The sequence below is a fragment of the Delphinus delphis genome, chromosome 17 (assembly GCF_949987515.2).
Source record: "Delphinus delphis chromosome 17, mDelDel1.2, whole genome shotgun sequence".
NCBI classification, from domain to species: domain Eukaryota; kingdom Metazoa; phylum Chordata; class Mammalia; order Artiodactyla; family Delphinidae; genus Delphinus; species Delphinus delphis.
In genome coordinates this window covers 71,974,784-71,991,869 of record NC_082699.1, presented here as the reverse complement: position 1 = coordinate 71,991,869, position 17,086 = coordinate 71,974,784, and the positions used below count along the sequence as shown (strand labels likewise).

General features: G+C 42.8%; 1 protein-coding gene across 1 annotated transcript in view; it reads left to right on the top strand.

The window, feature by feature from the left end:
- The window catches only part of TMEM71 (transmembrane protein 71), a 46,929-nt gene extending 36,239 nt beyond the window's left edge, over nt 1-10,690 (top strand). The window contains exons 11-15 of the mRNA XM_059995210.1: nt 193-254; nt 345-405; nt 3,430-4,755; nt 6,477-6,676; nt 10,473-10,690. Coding sequence (XP_059851193.1) covers nt 193-254; nt 345-405; nt 3,430-3,469 — 163 coding nt within the window. The 3' untranslated portion in view covers nt 3,470-4,755; nt 6,477-6,676; nt 10,473-10,690. The remainder of the gene's footprint in view (nt 1-192; nt 255-344; nt 406-3,429; nt 4,756-6,476; nt 6,677-10,472) is intronic.
- Nucleotides 10,691-17,086: the final 6,396 nt, after the last annotated feature.

The following is a 17,086-nucleotide window of genomic DNA, read 5'->3' as shown; positions in this document are numbered from 1 at the left end:
GTCTATTTCTGGAACTTCTATTCTTTTCCATTGATCTATATCTCTATCTTTTTGCCAATACTGCACTATCTCTATTACTGTAGTTTTATAGTAAATCCTAAAATCATCCATCTATGGTAAATCTAAAAGAACATCTTATGTGTTGGAAATATACAATTAGTTTGCTAAGCCTGAGCAATCCTACTGTTTCAGATGGTTTCTGGGAGGAATCATAGCCAGTGTCTTCACATGCTCCTTGGTGATAACCATTGCTTGTAAGTAACCGTTTCCCAAATTACTGCTCTGATTCCTGTATTTCATTCCAGTTTTGGGCATTTAAAAATACTTTCTCTTTTTCCTCCAAGATGTCGTCAAGTCATTTCTTCTCAGCCTTGCCAACTCTTTCAAAGCCACCACCTGCACTTGGTAAGTGTTGCCTGTGTTAGCATCATCTGTACAAAGACGACCACAGTCTGATATCTGAGAATGCTTTCTGCTGAGTAATGGATGGCAGTGACTATGTACAAGAAAGGTCCTGATTATTTGTCCTGAAGAATACTTTCTATTCCTGCTAAGATCTGATAGTAGTATTAACCTGTCTCCTAAATTCCTACACCAAAATAGAGAGAATTAGTTTTTAAGGCAGCAAGACATAGGAAATAATATGAATTTTCAATTTTTAAGTAGTTTTTAAAGGGCTCTTATAGATTCATAGCACTGTACTTCATAAATAGCCCATATTAAAAGGCTTTTATCTTAGAGTTTCCCAAAGAGCTGGCAAACTGCCCGTGAAATGATTTCAGTTACAAACTGTGATTTCTCCACCATCTCTCACCCACCCACTTAACGATCCCCCTATATGCTGACTGCCATAGTTCAGCATATTTCGAAGGGTGACTGGGGTCTGGGTGAGGTGCTCACAGAATCTCAAACAGCCTGCAAATCTCCATCCCCTTGCAAGATGGATGGTGTTAATTACCCTCACTTTAATATGGCTGCCAGAGGTCGACTCCCAGAGTTCGGAGGCTGAGGTCTGTAATTCAAATTAGTTTACTGGCCTTCTCTCTTGACACCCTGTTGCCCTATTTATGAAATTTTTCTGTTAATTCTGAAATCACAGTGCGGCTTAGTGAAGACTTATTTTGTTTTGGACTCCAGCCAACATTGATTTACTGTCACGCTGAGCGATGTTTCCCTTCCTTTCCTGGCCTTCGAGGTTTCTAGGGGCGAGCATCTGGTATAGCTAACTTTTATTTAACCTGATAGTTAGAAAATTGGGTCCTGAGGTCACCCGAGAAATCCTTATTCTTTAGTTCTTATAAATTAATGATATTTGTCTAAAACTTTTCTAAGATACCCACTTCTTTCCCTCTAGCTATGGGGCTGTGCACAGGCGCATCTCACACGAGGTTAACCACAGATTCGCACGTGTGCTCAGCTTTTTGGGCTGAGATGTCAGGACTGGACTAACCGGTCCAGGACTGGACTAACCTATAATGTCTGAACAAAAGACTTTCATCCAAAGAGTCAATTTGTAACCCAACTTTCAGAAGTGTCAGATGGTGAGAATAGTAGAAACCCGTTTTCTTTGGGTTTTAAGATGAATATATACAATTAATCAGAGCGACAAGTATCATCTTTTTAGGAAGCTTAATGAGGGCGGAGTTTCTCAAAGCAAGGCATGGGGACATTTGCTCTAGAATCAACTGGGGAGCTTGTTTGAAAAGCAGAGGAATGGATCCTGATTCCAGACCTTCTGAATCCAAATTTCTGAGGAGGTCTTTATTATTAATAACCTCCCCAGGAAATTCTTTGCACATTAACTATGAAAGTCTTGGAACAATGGTTTGTAAAGCCTTTACCCCTTGATCTCTAAAGTGGCATCGCTTAGCCTACTAAATCTTTATTGAGAGTCTACGATGTGTTCTGTGCTGCACTGGGTGTCCAGTAATGCTCAGCAGACATTTATGGAGTCTCTGCTAAGGGTCAGACACTGTCATTAAGTGCCAGGGTTACAATGCCAAGGCCTCGAGATTTCAGAGTCTAATTAGAGGGACATGTAAAGGGCAAGGTGAAGTTACATTTTGAATGTGATAAGTGCAAGTACAGAGTTAGCACAGAGGCTATGGGATCACCAGGAATGATGTTTGGCTAGACCAGGAGAGGTAAGGAGGGTGGGCAGGGAAGGCAGTCTGGATAAGCCAGTATCTGACCTGCAGGTGTTGTGTCACCTGTTGCTTTAAGGGCATCTCCCACTGTTCTGTACTCCTCTTAAAAGAAATTAGATCAAGACCAGGATGATATTTCCATCTTAAACGCTCTCAGCTACAGCCTCATTTATGGAAAAAGATTACTTCTTTGATTACTTGTGTACATACTTCAACTTGTTTTCCTCTCCATTTTTTCCCATTTCCTGCCCACTGACCTCATATACACACACTCTTGCATTCAGGATCTGTGAAAACAAGGACTATTGACTTCATTTCTGTATCCAATGCCTTGAAAATTGTAGGTACTCCATAAATATTCATTCAATTGAATGTATTTGCTGTCTCTTTTCTTAAAGTACTTCCTTTAGATCCAAGAGCTCTGCTCCTGTACATTAAAGATTTTGCAACCCTCTTCCTCATATATAAACATATCCAGAAACCAATAAGCCAAAGACATGGTTACTAACAAGAACAACTCATAGGTCTCCTCCAATAATCAAGGAGCGGAAACCACGGGAATGGCAGACAAGCACTGAATTCAGTTCAACAGACATTACGGGGCAGCCCTCCCACACCGGTCCGGCGCTGCACATAGTTAGATTAGATAAGATACCTGCTCTTTAGCACTTTATAGTTCTCAAATCACATCCCTTTTCATACCATCATGCAATTCTTATTCAACCACCTTCTTGGTTAAATATAAAGTCTTCAAGTTTGGGGACTGTCTATACTGCTCACCATTGGTTTGAAGGTTCCTTTCAAATGAAGGTCATCAGAGGTACCCCATGTCGCCAATAACATGTTAGCATCAGAAGTGTCCATTTTGCATTCATGACATCATAGTAGCAAAATGGGCAACATCTCTTTTCTCTACTTCTCCATGAAGAAATATATATTTATACAGTTGGTGAATGAACGAATCAACTTTAGAGAGTAGAAGTATGGGGAAAACGCACTTGTTTTTTGGGGAGAGAAGAAAGACAATATAAAATAGTAGTTAACTAAGTACAAAGCTGGGATTAGGGACAAAAACCTCTGTAGGCTGTCCCAGGAAGGGGAGATAACTGAGAACTAGTAGGAGGAAAAAGAGCTGGGGCACCACTGTCCTAGTTTTGATTATTCAAGGTAGTCGTGCTTGTGTGTGTGTGTGCGTGTGGTCATGCAGTAATTCAAGCAGATACTGCATTTTCTCATGTATGTGGATGGATTATGCATTTCTTTCCTCCTTTCTCTGACCTAGGTTTTGCCAAAATTTGACAACCATTCAGGAGAGCCTCTGATGAATGTCTTCAATCTGAATATCCAGAAATTGTCCCATTTGTAGTCTGCTTGGAATCAACTGTTTTATTGGAAAGAGTGAACAAGTGGATAACTGAGAAAAAAGAACATTTTAATTTGGTTATGTGGTTTAAAAAAAAAATCTCAGTTTTGGCCTCACAATGATAATATGCTCATGAAAATAATATTAATTTGTCTTTCCTCTGCAAACACAAGCAGTTGCAAGGAAAGGACTGGGAAACGTGACAGAGAACAAACCACCTGGATGAGTGTTCTCTTATTATACCTTAAGGCAGTGGTTCTCAAACATTAATTTTCTTTAGAGAATTCTATGAGGAGCTTATAACAATGCAGATTCCTGGGCCTGCCTGCCTGTACCTATCCCTTGCTGAACCGCTGCAGTTGAACAAAGAAAGGGAATTCACATAATCAGCACCAACTTGAAAGTAAATAAATGCGGTTTGTACATAAACTATAATGTAGAAAAAGTTTTCAGTTCTTCCCAAGGAATGGCCTAATAGAAGGTGGTGACAGTAGATAATGGTTGATGGAAAACAGGCAGGAGAGAGCCATTTTTCAGAAAGTTCTTCTTTCTAACCAGTTTCTTTACCAAGTTTTCAATCATCTTGGCACTCATGATTACCTTTCACTCAAACTTCAATTCAAATAAAGATATAACACACAAAAAATACCTCAGGGGCAAAATAAAGGCAAAACACCGCAGTGCTTTGAAATACACAAAAATTGCACAGTTGCACTGAGGGATTACAGGAGATGCTCCTCTCCATCCCTCTTGCTTGGTATATGTTCCCAAATGTGGCCTGCGGTTCAAATTTGTTTTGCATGACATTCTCTGGCTGGAGAATTGTGTGGAGAAAATTGTCTTTGCTTAAAATGGTAATGTCAAAATATCACTTTTTATATCAATTGTACTTAGTGCCTTTTTGGTTGAAAAAGTTTTATGGTAATAAATGGAGTCATCAATGACTTGGTTTGGTCAAATACTAGTCGACATGTTGCTGTGAAGGTATTTTTTTGGATGTAATTAACATCTACAATGAATGGACTTTAGGTAAAGCAGATGACCCTCCATGATGTGGGTGGTCCTCATCCAATCAGTTGAAGGCTTTAAGAGAAAAGACTGCGGTTTCCTGAGGAAAAAGGAATTCTGTCTACAGATCGCAACAGCCAAATGCTGCGTGCGTTTCCAGGCTGCGGACTCAGGACCACGATATCAACTCTTACCTGAATCTACAGTTTGCTGGCTTGCCGCATAAATTTTGGACATGTCAGTCCCCACAATTTCATAAGACAATTCCTTAACATCTCTCTACATAGGTAGATAGATATAGATACCTATAAATATATCTATAGTTATCATAAATATATCATATATGTCTTACGTTCTTGGAATATACCATTGGTTCTGTTTCCCTGGAAAATCTTGCCTAATACAGCAGGTGTTATAATCACCTTTTGATAGATAACCTTGGAAAAGTTTGAAAACTTTCCCAAGGACACAAGGGGCACGTAGGGGATCTAGGTTTCAAACCCAAGTCTGTGTGACCCAACAGCCCTTACTCTTCCCACTGCTCAGAAGGGGTAGAGGGGAGGAGCGTGGCACCTTGAAGATCAAATATTGCCTGAGTCACTCTCTCCGGAAATACTAACCCAGGAAAAAGCTTTCCATGAAGCAGAAGATTAAATGAAAAGAGTCATTTTTCAGGGACAGCTGTGGCCTTTACCTTGGATCTTGCATCTCAAGATTCTCAAATCGAGTTCCTGAAAGATTTGGCTTTAAGATGCCAAAAGCTTATTCCATCTTATTGGGAATAAGATGCTGTAGGAGAGAAAAATCATCTGATGCTGTCTGGCTTGCTTTAGGACCTCTGCTTGTAGAGGCTCCTATGGCTGCAGCCAGCTCATGATGGAGCATTTACTGTGTGCTAGATGTTTATCTACCTTACCTGTAATCCTTACGGTAGTCCATAGTTTGGTTTTTGCTGTAACAACAGACAAACCCATGTAACACCTGATGTGGTCCAGGCAGATCTTGTAATGATGCCATTGGCCATCTATGGCCTCCAAGCTTGTCTGCTTACCTGTCTCAGGCAAGAGAGTGACACATGCCTTCCCTTTTGTGCCAGGAGTGAGAGGTAGTCACACGACCCCACCAATGGGGTGGGGGGGGTGGCTGGGAAATGTAGGGAAGCCTGTGAATCTTTGGTGAGCTCTAGTGGACCCTACCAGACCCTCATTTTAACGACGAGGAAGGTGAATCTCAGAGAGAACGTGTGACTTGTGCACCCCAGGTCTTAAGGCTCCTATGTCATTTCCCACAAGTAAACTCTACTGTAGTTACTTCAAAATGACTCAAAATGATCTGCCTGTGCTACCCTTGGATGGATGCCAACCATTCCCCCTCCCCACCAAAAGGAATCCCACTATTGCTCATACAATGCAGCAGAGCAGACACCTGCTAAGTTGGCATACTTTGCACCAATGCCACATTTCCTTACCCAGCCTTGACGAAGGTCTGATCATGTATTAAAAAAATTATCTATCCCGCTGTGGTGGCTGTATCCCCTCCATCTGTCCCTTGCTGGGCGAAATCTGCTACAGCTGCAAGTGACACCTGCTAGAGAACCAGACGAGGTACCTCGGGGGTGTGGGGCAACTTAGCAGGTGGATGCTAAAAGCTGGCAACCACTTGGCCACAATTTTCTTATCCTTTTGTAGCCTTAAAGGAAATAAAAACAAAGAAAATGAAAGGCAAGGTGGGGGACAAAGGCTGGTACTGTATATCAGGACTTTTATTTTCAATGCAAATATATCATTTCATATTTGCCTGGTGGAGAGGGAGGGCGACCCACCCTCCATCCTAACCCAGATTGCAGCAGCATACTCTTGTGTGGGTGAAACTTGAGTTCAGGCTGCAACTGATCTGCTGTTGGGGAGGTAGCAGAAGCTCAGTGCCAGGAGCTCCATTTTTCTTCTTGTTTTTTTCAGTGAAAGGAAGAATCGAGGACCACATTCCAGACCTTTCCACCTTCCCCATTTACTTGGTTCTTCCTCTGCTGAATCACATCCTTTGAACACTAGCACTGTAGTTAACAACTCGATGTTCCTGCCCTGGAGTGAGACTGGACCCGGGGCTAAGTTCTGACCTGGCTACTTACCTGCTCTGTCACTTTGGACATTTGGACAAGGTATTTCATCTTTCTTCCTTTCTTTTTTTTTTTTTTCTTGTTGTTGTTGTTAGTTCCCTGAACAGGGATTGAACTCGTGCCCTTGGCAGTGAAACCTCAGAGTTCTAACCACTGGACAGCCAGGGAATTTCCCTGGCCTTGAGCCTTTTTTTTTTAATTTATTTGTTTATTTTATTTATTTTATTTTTGGCTGCGTTGGGTCTTTGCTGCTGCACGCGGGCTTTCTCTGGTCGCAGTGACCTGGATCTACTCTTCGTTGCGGTGCACGGGCTTCTCATTGCGGTGACTTCTCTTGCTGCAGAGCACGGGCTCTAGGCGTGTGGGCTTCAGTAGTTGTGGCACGCGGGCTCAGTAGTTGTGGCTCGCAGGCTCTAGAGCGCAGGCTCAGTAGTTGTGGCGCACGGGCTTAGTTGCTCCGCGGCACGTGGGATCTTCCCGGACCAGGGCTGGAGACTGTGTTCCCTGCATTGGAAGGTGGATTCTTAACCTCTGAGCCACGAAGGGAGCCCGGTATTTCATCTTTCTAAGCCTTAATTTCCTCATCTATAAAATGGGATAAAATATCACCTAATTCATAGCATTTTTACGAGAATTAAATGAGTCCATGCAGGCAAAGTACTTAAGGCTTAACACAGTGTTAGATACATACTAAGCTCTTCCAAAGTGGGAGCTGCTGTTACCAACAGAAGTAGTAACATTAGTAGTAGGGGTAGGAGTTTTCCTGACTTATGGGACCATGTGAATTTTTCAGTTGGTAGGTGAGACGGTAGCGAGCAGTGGGCTGAGGCTTGGCCAAGGGCACGTCAATCTAGCTGAATAAATACCTCTTCCCGTGTTTAACACAAAGTGCAGTGATATAAAGACAATGTGGGTTTTGAAGTCAGACAGACATAGGTTGGACTTGGCTGCTCTGTCATTTATGACCTTGTGATGTTGGGCCTGTCACTCAGCTTCTCTGAACTCCATCTGTAAAACAGATACGTTCATGCCTTGTGGTTCCACAGTCTGGGGGTAGGTGGGGGTGGTATGACTTTTCTGACACAGAGGAGATCAAAGAAGAGAAGATGAGCTTATATACAGGAATGAGAAAGGATTCACTTTGAAAATAACCAGTTAACTTTTCTTCATTCTGTAAGTGCTTCACCCTCATTTCATTTAAATAAAAAAAGAGAAAATTCAAATAAGCAAAAGAGAAAAAGCTACCCAGGATCCCTCAACCCAAAGACAGCCACTGCCAACATCTTGGTTTTGAGCCAAGAAAAATGTCTTGGTGGCCAGGGTGATAAGATATGAAAACAGACCTCCCAGAGAGAAGGTCTTTGGACATGGAAGCAGCCACCATCTGGGGTCAATCGTGCGGCCGTTGCCCTGTTGGAAGCAGAGGGCTCCGGCAGATGACAGGCCCAGCCCCCTGCTATGATTTACTATAAGGGCAGTGTCATCAGCTGTCACCCTGCAAGAAAGTTATCTTACTCCGTACGCCAACGTGGGGGCCAAGGTGGCCACAAAAAAAGTTAGTTTTAAAGACCCTTTATCAAACGGGAAGCAGGACATAAATTAAAATCTAGTGTATCCAGTACATCATTGTGTCCTCACTCTCTCCTTCCCTCCTTTTTTTCAAGTCTTAGCCCCGGTGTCAGTTCTGAGCTCCACACAGCTCAGGGCTCACAGTTCAATGATCAAGGTAGACAAAGAGGCAGTGACATCAACATGATGGGCAGTAAGACAGAGGGGACTCCAGGTAGCCATGGAGCCCTAACGAGGGTGGGATGCCCCCACCTCTGTCTGGATTGTAAAGCCTCCCAGGCGTCCCCTGTACTCCCCTGCACAGCTCTCAGCCCACTGGCATAAATCCAGTGTCTATCTTTCCTCATGAGTATAAGCTCGAGGAGGGCATTTCTATCCCCAGTGCCTAGCCAGTGCCAGCTGGGGAGATGCTCAGTGAGTACTGACCAGATAGATGCTGTTGAAAGAAAGTGTGAGTTGAGAGGTGTTTGTGGTGGATACCAACTGTCTTGTTCTGTCCAGTATCCCTTCTTCCCTTTGTCTGGTTCCCATAGCATCTTTCTCAATCACCCCTTCCCCGATCCATAGGTTTAGTGGGGCTGCTGGTCCCAAACCCTGGAGGACACAGGGGCACAGGACACAGCTTGGCCGATCAGATTCTCTTTCTCCCAGGGACAGACGTGATTAGAGGAAGGATGTGATTGAGCCCGGAAAGAGGACTGAATTCATTCTGCTGCTGGCTCTCCCCAACTTGGCTGCCCAGTTCTTTCCTAGAATCTCAGAGGAACCTTGGTGTCTTTCCAATAGAGCTTTCCTTTGAATTGAAGTTGGTCCGAATACATTTATCTTGCTTGATAGAAAAAAGAAACTAACATGCTCTTTTCTTTCTTTAAAAGTTTTAATTGAGATGAAATTCACAAACAAAATCAACCACGTTAAAGTGTACAATTCAAGGGCATTCAGCGCAGTCACAGTGTTGTGCAACCATCACCTCTATCAAGTTCAACAGCATTTTCATTACCCCCAAAACAAAACTCTGCACCCATTAGGCAGTCATGCCCCACGACCCCTCCCTGAGCCCCTGGCAACCACTAATCTGCTTTCGCTCTCTATGGCTTTACCTATCCTGGAGGTTTTGTATAAGTGGAATCACACAATATGTGACCTTCTGGGTCTGGCCGCTTTCACTTAGCATAGTGTTTTTGAGGTTCACCCACATTGTAGCATGTATCAGCACTTCATTCCTTTTCATGGCTGAATAATATTCCATTGAACCTTATTGGATGGACCACATTTGTTTATCCCTTCATTCACTAATGAACATTTGGCTTGTTTCCACCTTTCGGTTATTGTGAATAATTCTGAAATATTCTTGAAGAATGACTATGAGTTTGGCAGGTGAAGAAAACGGGAGAGGAAATTTAAAGAAAAGGGGACAACAAATTCCAGAGCAGAGAAATGTTCCTACACGGTCTCTCCCCTTTGTGCTTTTTCAGGCTACAGTTGAGTCTCCACACAGCAGCTACAGGGATCTTTCCAAAATGTACATCAGATGGCCTCACTTTCCTGTTGAAAACACTCCATTCCATATTACATTTCCTCCCGCTCGCTCTGCCGTGGCCACAACACTGCTCTCATGTCTGTTCCTACAACACACAAGCTCAGCTCCACCTCAGGGCCTTTGCACCTGCAGGACACCGGCAGAAACGCCCTTCTCCCCGAACTTCTTAAGGCCAGCTTCTCCTCATCGTGCAGATACCACCTCTGCAGCGAGAACTTCCCAGCCACCCCGGAATGTTCTCCTCATCCACACCCACCACCCCAGGCCACTCGACTCTCTCATTTTCTGAAGAATGACAAACGACTTTTTTGTTCATTTGTGGTGTGTGGTTTTTGGTTTTTTGGTTTGGTTTTGGTTTTTGTCTTTGGTCTCCCCCTGTTCTGTGCTCTTTTCCTTCATCAAAACAGAATCTCCAAGAGGGCCAGGGATTCATTGAATCCCCGGTGTATAGAAGAGTGCCTGGCATATAGAAAGTGCTCAATAAATAATTGTTTAATGAGCAGTTGGCTGGGCGTGACCCATTGGAGAACTGGCAAGGAATATGGTGGGGCTGGTGCAAAGAAAGCAAGCCAGAGGTCCGTGGATTGTGGCAAAAACATTGACTGTGTCTAGATTTCCCAAGATGCCTCTTTATGCCAGCCTTATTCTACTTTAGCTTTAGAACTTCTCTGATTTGATTATTTCATACTACTGACGGGATGGAATTCTTATCTATTACTTCTGTTTCAGAGTCAGCATAAAAACCCTAGAAGAGAGTTGATCCTGAGAAGTGACTTTGCAAAGGGGAGGCAGAATGAACAATGGGAGAAGGCAGAGCACACTTATGTTCTCTTTCAGCGCTGTGTGGCTTCTGACAAATCACCTAACCTCTCTGAAGTTCAGGTTTCTCATCAGCAAAAATGGCATCTTTGAGAATAATATTCTATTATATGGATATACTGCATTTTGTTTATTATTCACCAACTGATGGACATTTGGGTGATTTCCACTCTAACTATTATGAATAAGGTTGCGTGAAATTCACATACAAGCCTTTGTGGGGAGACGTGTTTTGATTTCTCCTCGGTAGATACCCAGGAACGAAATTGCTAGGTGATATGGTAAATTTATGTTTAACATTTTAAGAAACTACAAATCGTTTCCAAAGTAGCTTCGTCATTTTCTATCCCCACTAGCCACATGTGAGGGTGAGGGTTTCTCCACAGCCTCGCTGACACTTGGTGATATCTGTCTTTCTGATTATAGCCGATCCCTAGTGAAGGCATGAAGGTGAAAGGCATGCCCTAGTGAAATCCATGAAGTGGATTTGCATTCCGTGGTAGCCAATGATGTTGAGCATCTTTCATGTGCTTCTTGTCTTACCACTCATTTTCTTTACTGCCTCTGTGCTCACAGTCTCATCTTTCACCTTAAATCAGTCACACCCTCCACAGTCAAACCCTGGACCTTGTCATTACCTCCCTCATAGTCTCAAATTTGAACATTCCACTCTTAACTATCAACATCTTTCCAGCTCACTATCTTTCCGCCTCCAACAATTTTTGCAGTGCTAACAGGATCAAATTATATTGATCCTGACAGTGTTTCACTGTCTCTCATCCTCTGCCATGTCTTCATTTTTGTTCTTCTCCACTTGAGATTCCATGAGCTATCATTAAAGTCATTCCTTTGCACCTCCCTCTGTTTATTGTGTTCTCCTGGTAAAACTACAGCGCTGGTTGCATCTAGTGAGTCATCTGTTATGCATGTGTGCTCACAAACTGAACATGGCTCAAGAAAAACCACTCAACCAGGCCCTTCTTTAAATTCGTGATCACAACCCTCGAAGCGTGTTTGGTCATGTCTGGCAATCATCCTATCCCACCCTGTGTACTGACTATCCTATTCCCCAGGTGACTATTTCATACCTTGTCCTTTTTTTCTCAAACCTTCAAGAAATCCTCTCTGAGTCTCATTCTTAGCTGACGTCGTTGCTTCCTATTTTGTGGAGAAAATAGAAACAAGTATGAAGACACAGCTAACCATATCTATCCACCTACCAGCATCTGTTCCTACTCTCTTCCTTCCTGTTCTATGGATGGAAAGTCCTTGTTGCTATTTAAGGCCATCTCACTGCTCATGCACTGAAACCCACCCCCTCTTATGTATTCATAGAAATTGCTCCAGGAATCGTTCTCTCTTCTGCAGCAGCAGCCTCTGTTATGCTGTCATAACTCCTGTCTTAATTAAGCATTCTTTTGATTCCACACCCTTTACAACTACTCTCTTCCTCCATTTCTCTGCTCCTAGTAGTAGAAAATTCCTTGGTGGATTTGTCTTCCATACTTACTTATCTCCAGTTCATCTCCTCCAAGTCTTTCTTGAACTCACCCCAATCAGGATTTCACTCTGCCCATTCATCACAGCAGCCCCTGTCAAAGCTACAATGACCTTCAATGTTGCTAAATCCAATGGTCCATTCTTGGGTCTCATTTGACTTGACCTATAGCAGCATTTCACATAGTCACTCCTGCCTTCTTGAAGCACTTTTCTTACTTGCCTTTACCTCCTACCTCACTGGCTTTGTGTCTCATTTGCGAATTCTTCCACATAGGCCAACTTTCAAATATTAGTTATTCTTGGCTTTGTCTTTGGACCTCTTCTCTGTCAAAATTCACTCCAAGAGTGGTCTCATCCGTACACGTGAGTGTAAACCCCTCTGCAAACCACGACCCCTCCAATGCTATCCCCAGCCTGGACCTCTGCTCCACGTGCACATACCCAATCGCCCTCTCACAATTTCCACCTGGATGTCTAAAACACATCTCAAGTTTAACATGTGCAAAACAGACCTCTTAATTCCCACCTCCTCCAAATCTGCCCCTCCACTTCTTCACCATGTCAGTTCACAGAAATGCCATTTTTTCAGTTCTCCTAATAAAATATTCAGGGGTCCTCCTTGATTCCTATATTAGTTTGCTGGGACTGCTATAACACAGTGCCACAAACTGGGTGACTTAAATGACAGAAATGTATCTTTTCATTGTTCTGGAAGCTACAAGTCCAAAATCAAGGTGTCAGTAGGTTTGGTTCCTTCTGAGGGCCATGAGGGAAGGATCTGGTCCAGGCTTGTAAACGGCTGTCTCTTCCCTGTGTCTTCACATGGTCTTCCATGTGATGCATCTGTGTCCATCATGTTTGGAATAACACTGTCTCCTTACAAGGTCTTACTGATTATTAGCCTCCCACCTACCCCGTAACATTTGTTCTTTGATCGTCTGCCCCATCATATCAGGCACCTTTCTCCGTGCCTTTAGCAGGGCAGGTTTTCCTCCATCTGAGAGCTTTTACTCTTCTCTCTCCCGGGGAAAATCTTCCCTTTAGTTCTTCACATAACTGGCTCCTCCTCAAGGTCAGGGCTCATCCCAAATGTGACCTGTTTGACTACCCAGGTAGCCTTCCTCTGAATTTACTCCATCTCCCATTTTTCTTTCATAACCTGTATCATCACCTGCAACTGTCGTATGTAGTCTTTATTTGTTTACTTGTTTGTTGTCTATCACCCCCTATGTGTATATAAGTTCCTGGATGGTCAAAACCTTTCAGTCTCGATCATCACTCTATGCCCAGCCCTAGGGGCTCAATACATGTTTGTTAACAGCAACAAAAATATAATGAGTTAATGGGACCCTCTAATGCCCACCCAGATGAGGAATCTTTATACCAACTACATCATGCTCTTGAAACAATTATTTGGGTACACACGCACTTGCACGTGTGTGCACACACACAAACATGTACACACATTCAGGTTTGTAAGAGGAGACAGGTCAAGTAAAAGATTATATTAAAATCAGAGTTTGGAAAAGACAGCGTCAGTCCTCTGTTCATGTAAGCAAAACCTTGAAAACATTACTTTTCTCTAAGCTGAAATGGGAAGCTATGAGTTCTAGAAGATTTTGTGGGTAAAAGGCCACTCTCTGCCTTTGGACAAATGGTGCACAGCAGGGCTGTGTGACAAGGAAGGTGAGATCATGTTCGGCAGCTGCCACCCAACTTGGAAAGGGTTGATCGATATGACAAAGTCTTTTCACAAAGAACATAAATCAAAGAAGATGACTGACAGTGAAGTAAACATTTTAGAACTAGAGTAATTAGGAATATATTAGCAATTAAAATAAACTTATTATCATTAGCAAAATTGGCAGTTACTTGCAATTTCCCCAGGGGCCTCATATCAAGTTTATCCTTGTAGATTATATTAAGGCAGGATTAATGTTTCTGGAGATACAGCTTTAATTTCTGTGGATTTCATTTTTTCATATCCCTGTAGAGCTCAGTGGTTCTCAAATAATAGTCTTGTGGATCTCAGGTTTTCTCTGAGCTGGACCCAGGTGTTGTAACTCCAAAACTGAACAAAGCTGTTGTTTACCCAATTCTCAGAGAAAACTAAATGAGTGGATACGATTTTTTAGTTTCCTCTTTTATGCAATTTTTTTAGGCCTTCACCACCTGCTAGCACGTGTCTTCCAGGAAGTACTAGAAAATGACAGAACTCCGGAGCCTGAAGCAAATAAATAAACTAATCAAGGGGAAACCTTGGTCACCAGCCTTCTAAGATCAATGCATCTTCCTTCTCTGGACATGTGTGCTGATGGGCTGGACTTTTTGGATGGTAACCGAGGCAGGACTGAACTCTCTACCTCTTTTACCTTTCGATTTCTGCTTATTGTCCTAACAAATGGGAACGGTATCTTTTAGCACCATAAGGCATCAAAGTCATATCACTTAGGGTTCTTTGTTGCTAGTAATGAAAACGGACCCTGGCAATAGAACCAAAAGGGTAGTAGGGGTAACTTTGTCTTCTACAGCAGGAAACTCGTACCTGGAATCGCCCTCCAACAAGACCCAGAGGAGTAAATACTGGGACAAAACAAATGTCCACTTCAAACTTAAGGTTATGAGAGACAGTCAGTGCGAGCAAGATTCTACTCTGTGTTAGAGTTGCTTTACTCAGAAGAATCTGGAAGACTTAGTCTCTTCCCACTGAAGCTGGGGAAGGTCCAGAAACAACAGATGTCCAAGGGACATGACAGGATGGAGCTGGGAGGCAGTGGGGAAGGGTGGGCTGAGAGGCAAATAAGGAAACAGTTCAGGAAACCAGAAAGGGAGAGGGCATGCCGGTGCCCATCTGAGAGGGGCTGACCTCATGGGAAATGAAGGAAATACTTTATTCTATATTTTAGACTCTGAGAGAAATTGTGACCTGTCACTGGTAAGACTGTGTTCTTCACGGCAATGACTAACTGGGTCTGAACATTTTCCCATGGATGTCGTAGGGATGTAAGAGGAGGGTTACCCAAACAGATGTATATTCATTTGCTCTGGAAGTAAAGGGCTTAAGTTTAATTAATGGGTTTTAATACACACACCAGTATTTTATACTGTTTCCCTTTTCAGATGAGAATTATTGGTCTAGTTAAGCAAGAAGAGCAACCATAGGTATGAAAGTTTAGACCAAGGAAGGACTCTGGAGAACACCAAGTGGGACTGGTGGGTTGATCTAGGCACGTGGAAGTTGGGTCTCAGTAGCCTTGGAGGATTCAGGGGGAGACTTTAGCTCTGCGTTTTTCAAACCCTACTTCTAGGAATTTCCCATGAGCCTCTAAAGGCCTCTGAAAGCAAACAAAATCAAACACTGTTCTTTTCCTAGGTCTACACAGACAAATAGCCGATTGAATTGTCTCAGTTCATATCAGATCAGTGCTCAGGGACACTGCCATCTGCTTCAAACCAGAGAAGAGCCTCTTTTATGTGTCTTATGTATTAGGATTTGAACAGAGGACTGAGACTGCTCACACAATGCTTAGAAACAACTGAGTCCAGATTCCTACCTCAATGAGGCATCTCCTTCTACAAAATCCTGCACAGATCAAACACATTTTAATTAAGTAAATGCAACTAACAAACTCTATTTAATTAAACAGCATTAAACCATCCCATAAACATGCAGTGGAAGGGACTTGTCCACCCTTTGAATCCTGGTGTACTTCCAGCCACTTCAACCAATAGACTACAAAGGAAAAGACTTGACCATTTCTCGTAGCAGTCAAGTCCACCGTTTCAGTTCTCTCCTGCTGTATTAAACTACTCCCAAACTTACCTCATGATTTTGTGGGTCAGGAATTCCGGCAGGGATCAGCTGGGTGATTCTCCTGTACTATGTGGCATTGACACACTGACATTCAGAGATGGATGGTCTAGTTTACGGGGTCCAAGACAGCATCACTCAATATCTGCCATGTGGACAGGGAGAGCTGAAAGGCTGGGGCTTGGCTGGAGGGGCCACCTACACTTGGCTTCTCCAGCATGGTGGCTTTAAGGTAGACAGACTTCTAATAAGGCAGCTCAGGACTCCACAAGTCAGTGTTTAGCAAAGCAGATTTTTATGAACTAACTCTGCAAATTACAGAGCATCTCTTTCTTTGTACCCTATTGGTCCAAGTGGTCAGAAGCATGCCCAGATTCAAGGTAAAGGGCATTGACACTGCCTTTCAATGGAAGGAATGTAAAATAATTTGTATCCAGGCAGGTTTAAAATCTTTCCATCCACCACTGGAAATTCTGGATGAAAGAAGGAGGGAAGGAAGAACTTGAAACTGTAGAAGTGCTGGTAAGCTTGGGAGCTTGGTTTACTTGTTATAGAGTTGCAATGAGGAAATTCTTCTGAAGGAAAATTAATGCAAAGTACAACGAAATTGTAACCACAGTATTAGTTACACATCATAAAAATACTGAATTATATAATAATAGTAAAAATAATAAGAACCCAATAGCTTTCTAGGTCAATGTCCCTGGAATTTATCCAGCACAAAAGAAGAAGGAGACCTATTTTGCTGTTCCTGGAATTTTTAAAAACCGTCTTTAAAATTTATTTCTACTTATATATAGAATATGTTGCAGCAGTTTTCTCAGGAAGCCCCACTCATCTTGTTACATTTCCAAGAGCCAAAGAAATAAGTCTATTTTGAATAATGATTTGCATAAGCAGACACACACCATGGCTCTTTAAACTACCACATTCACTTTGAATGAAATGAACTTGACTTTACCAGGAGCTGTCATATTGTGATTTATTTCCCAGTTTCCCTTCCTGTCAGTGGACTGTAACAATCATAGGACACTGTACACCTGTCCTCTGTGGCCCATGGGTCCTCTGATTCTAAGAAACGGTGTCTGTGAGGTTGAGTTGAGGAAGGACACAGCATAACCAGCCCAGCCTAGCTCATGACAAATTACGAAGTAAATATTCCTGGTTTCCCTGTTTTAGCACCCACATCTCTTCTCTATTCCACCAGAGTGTC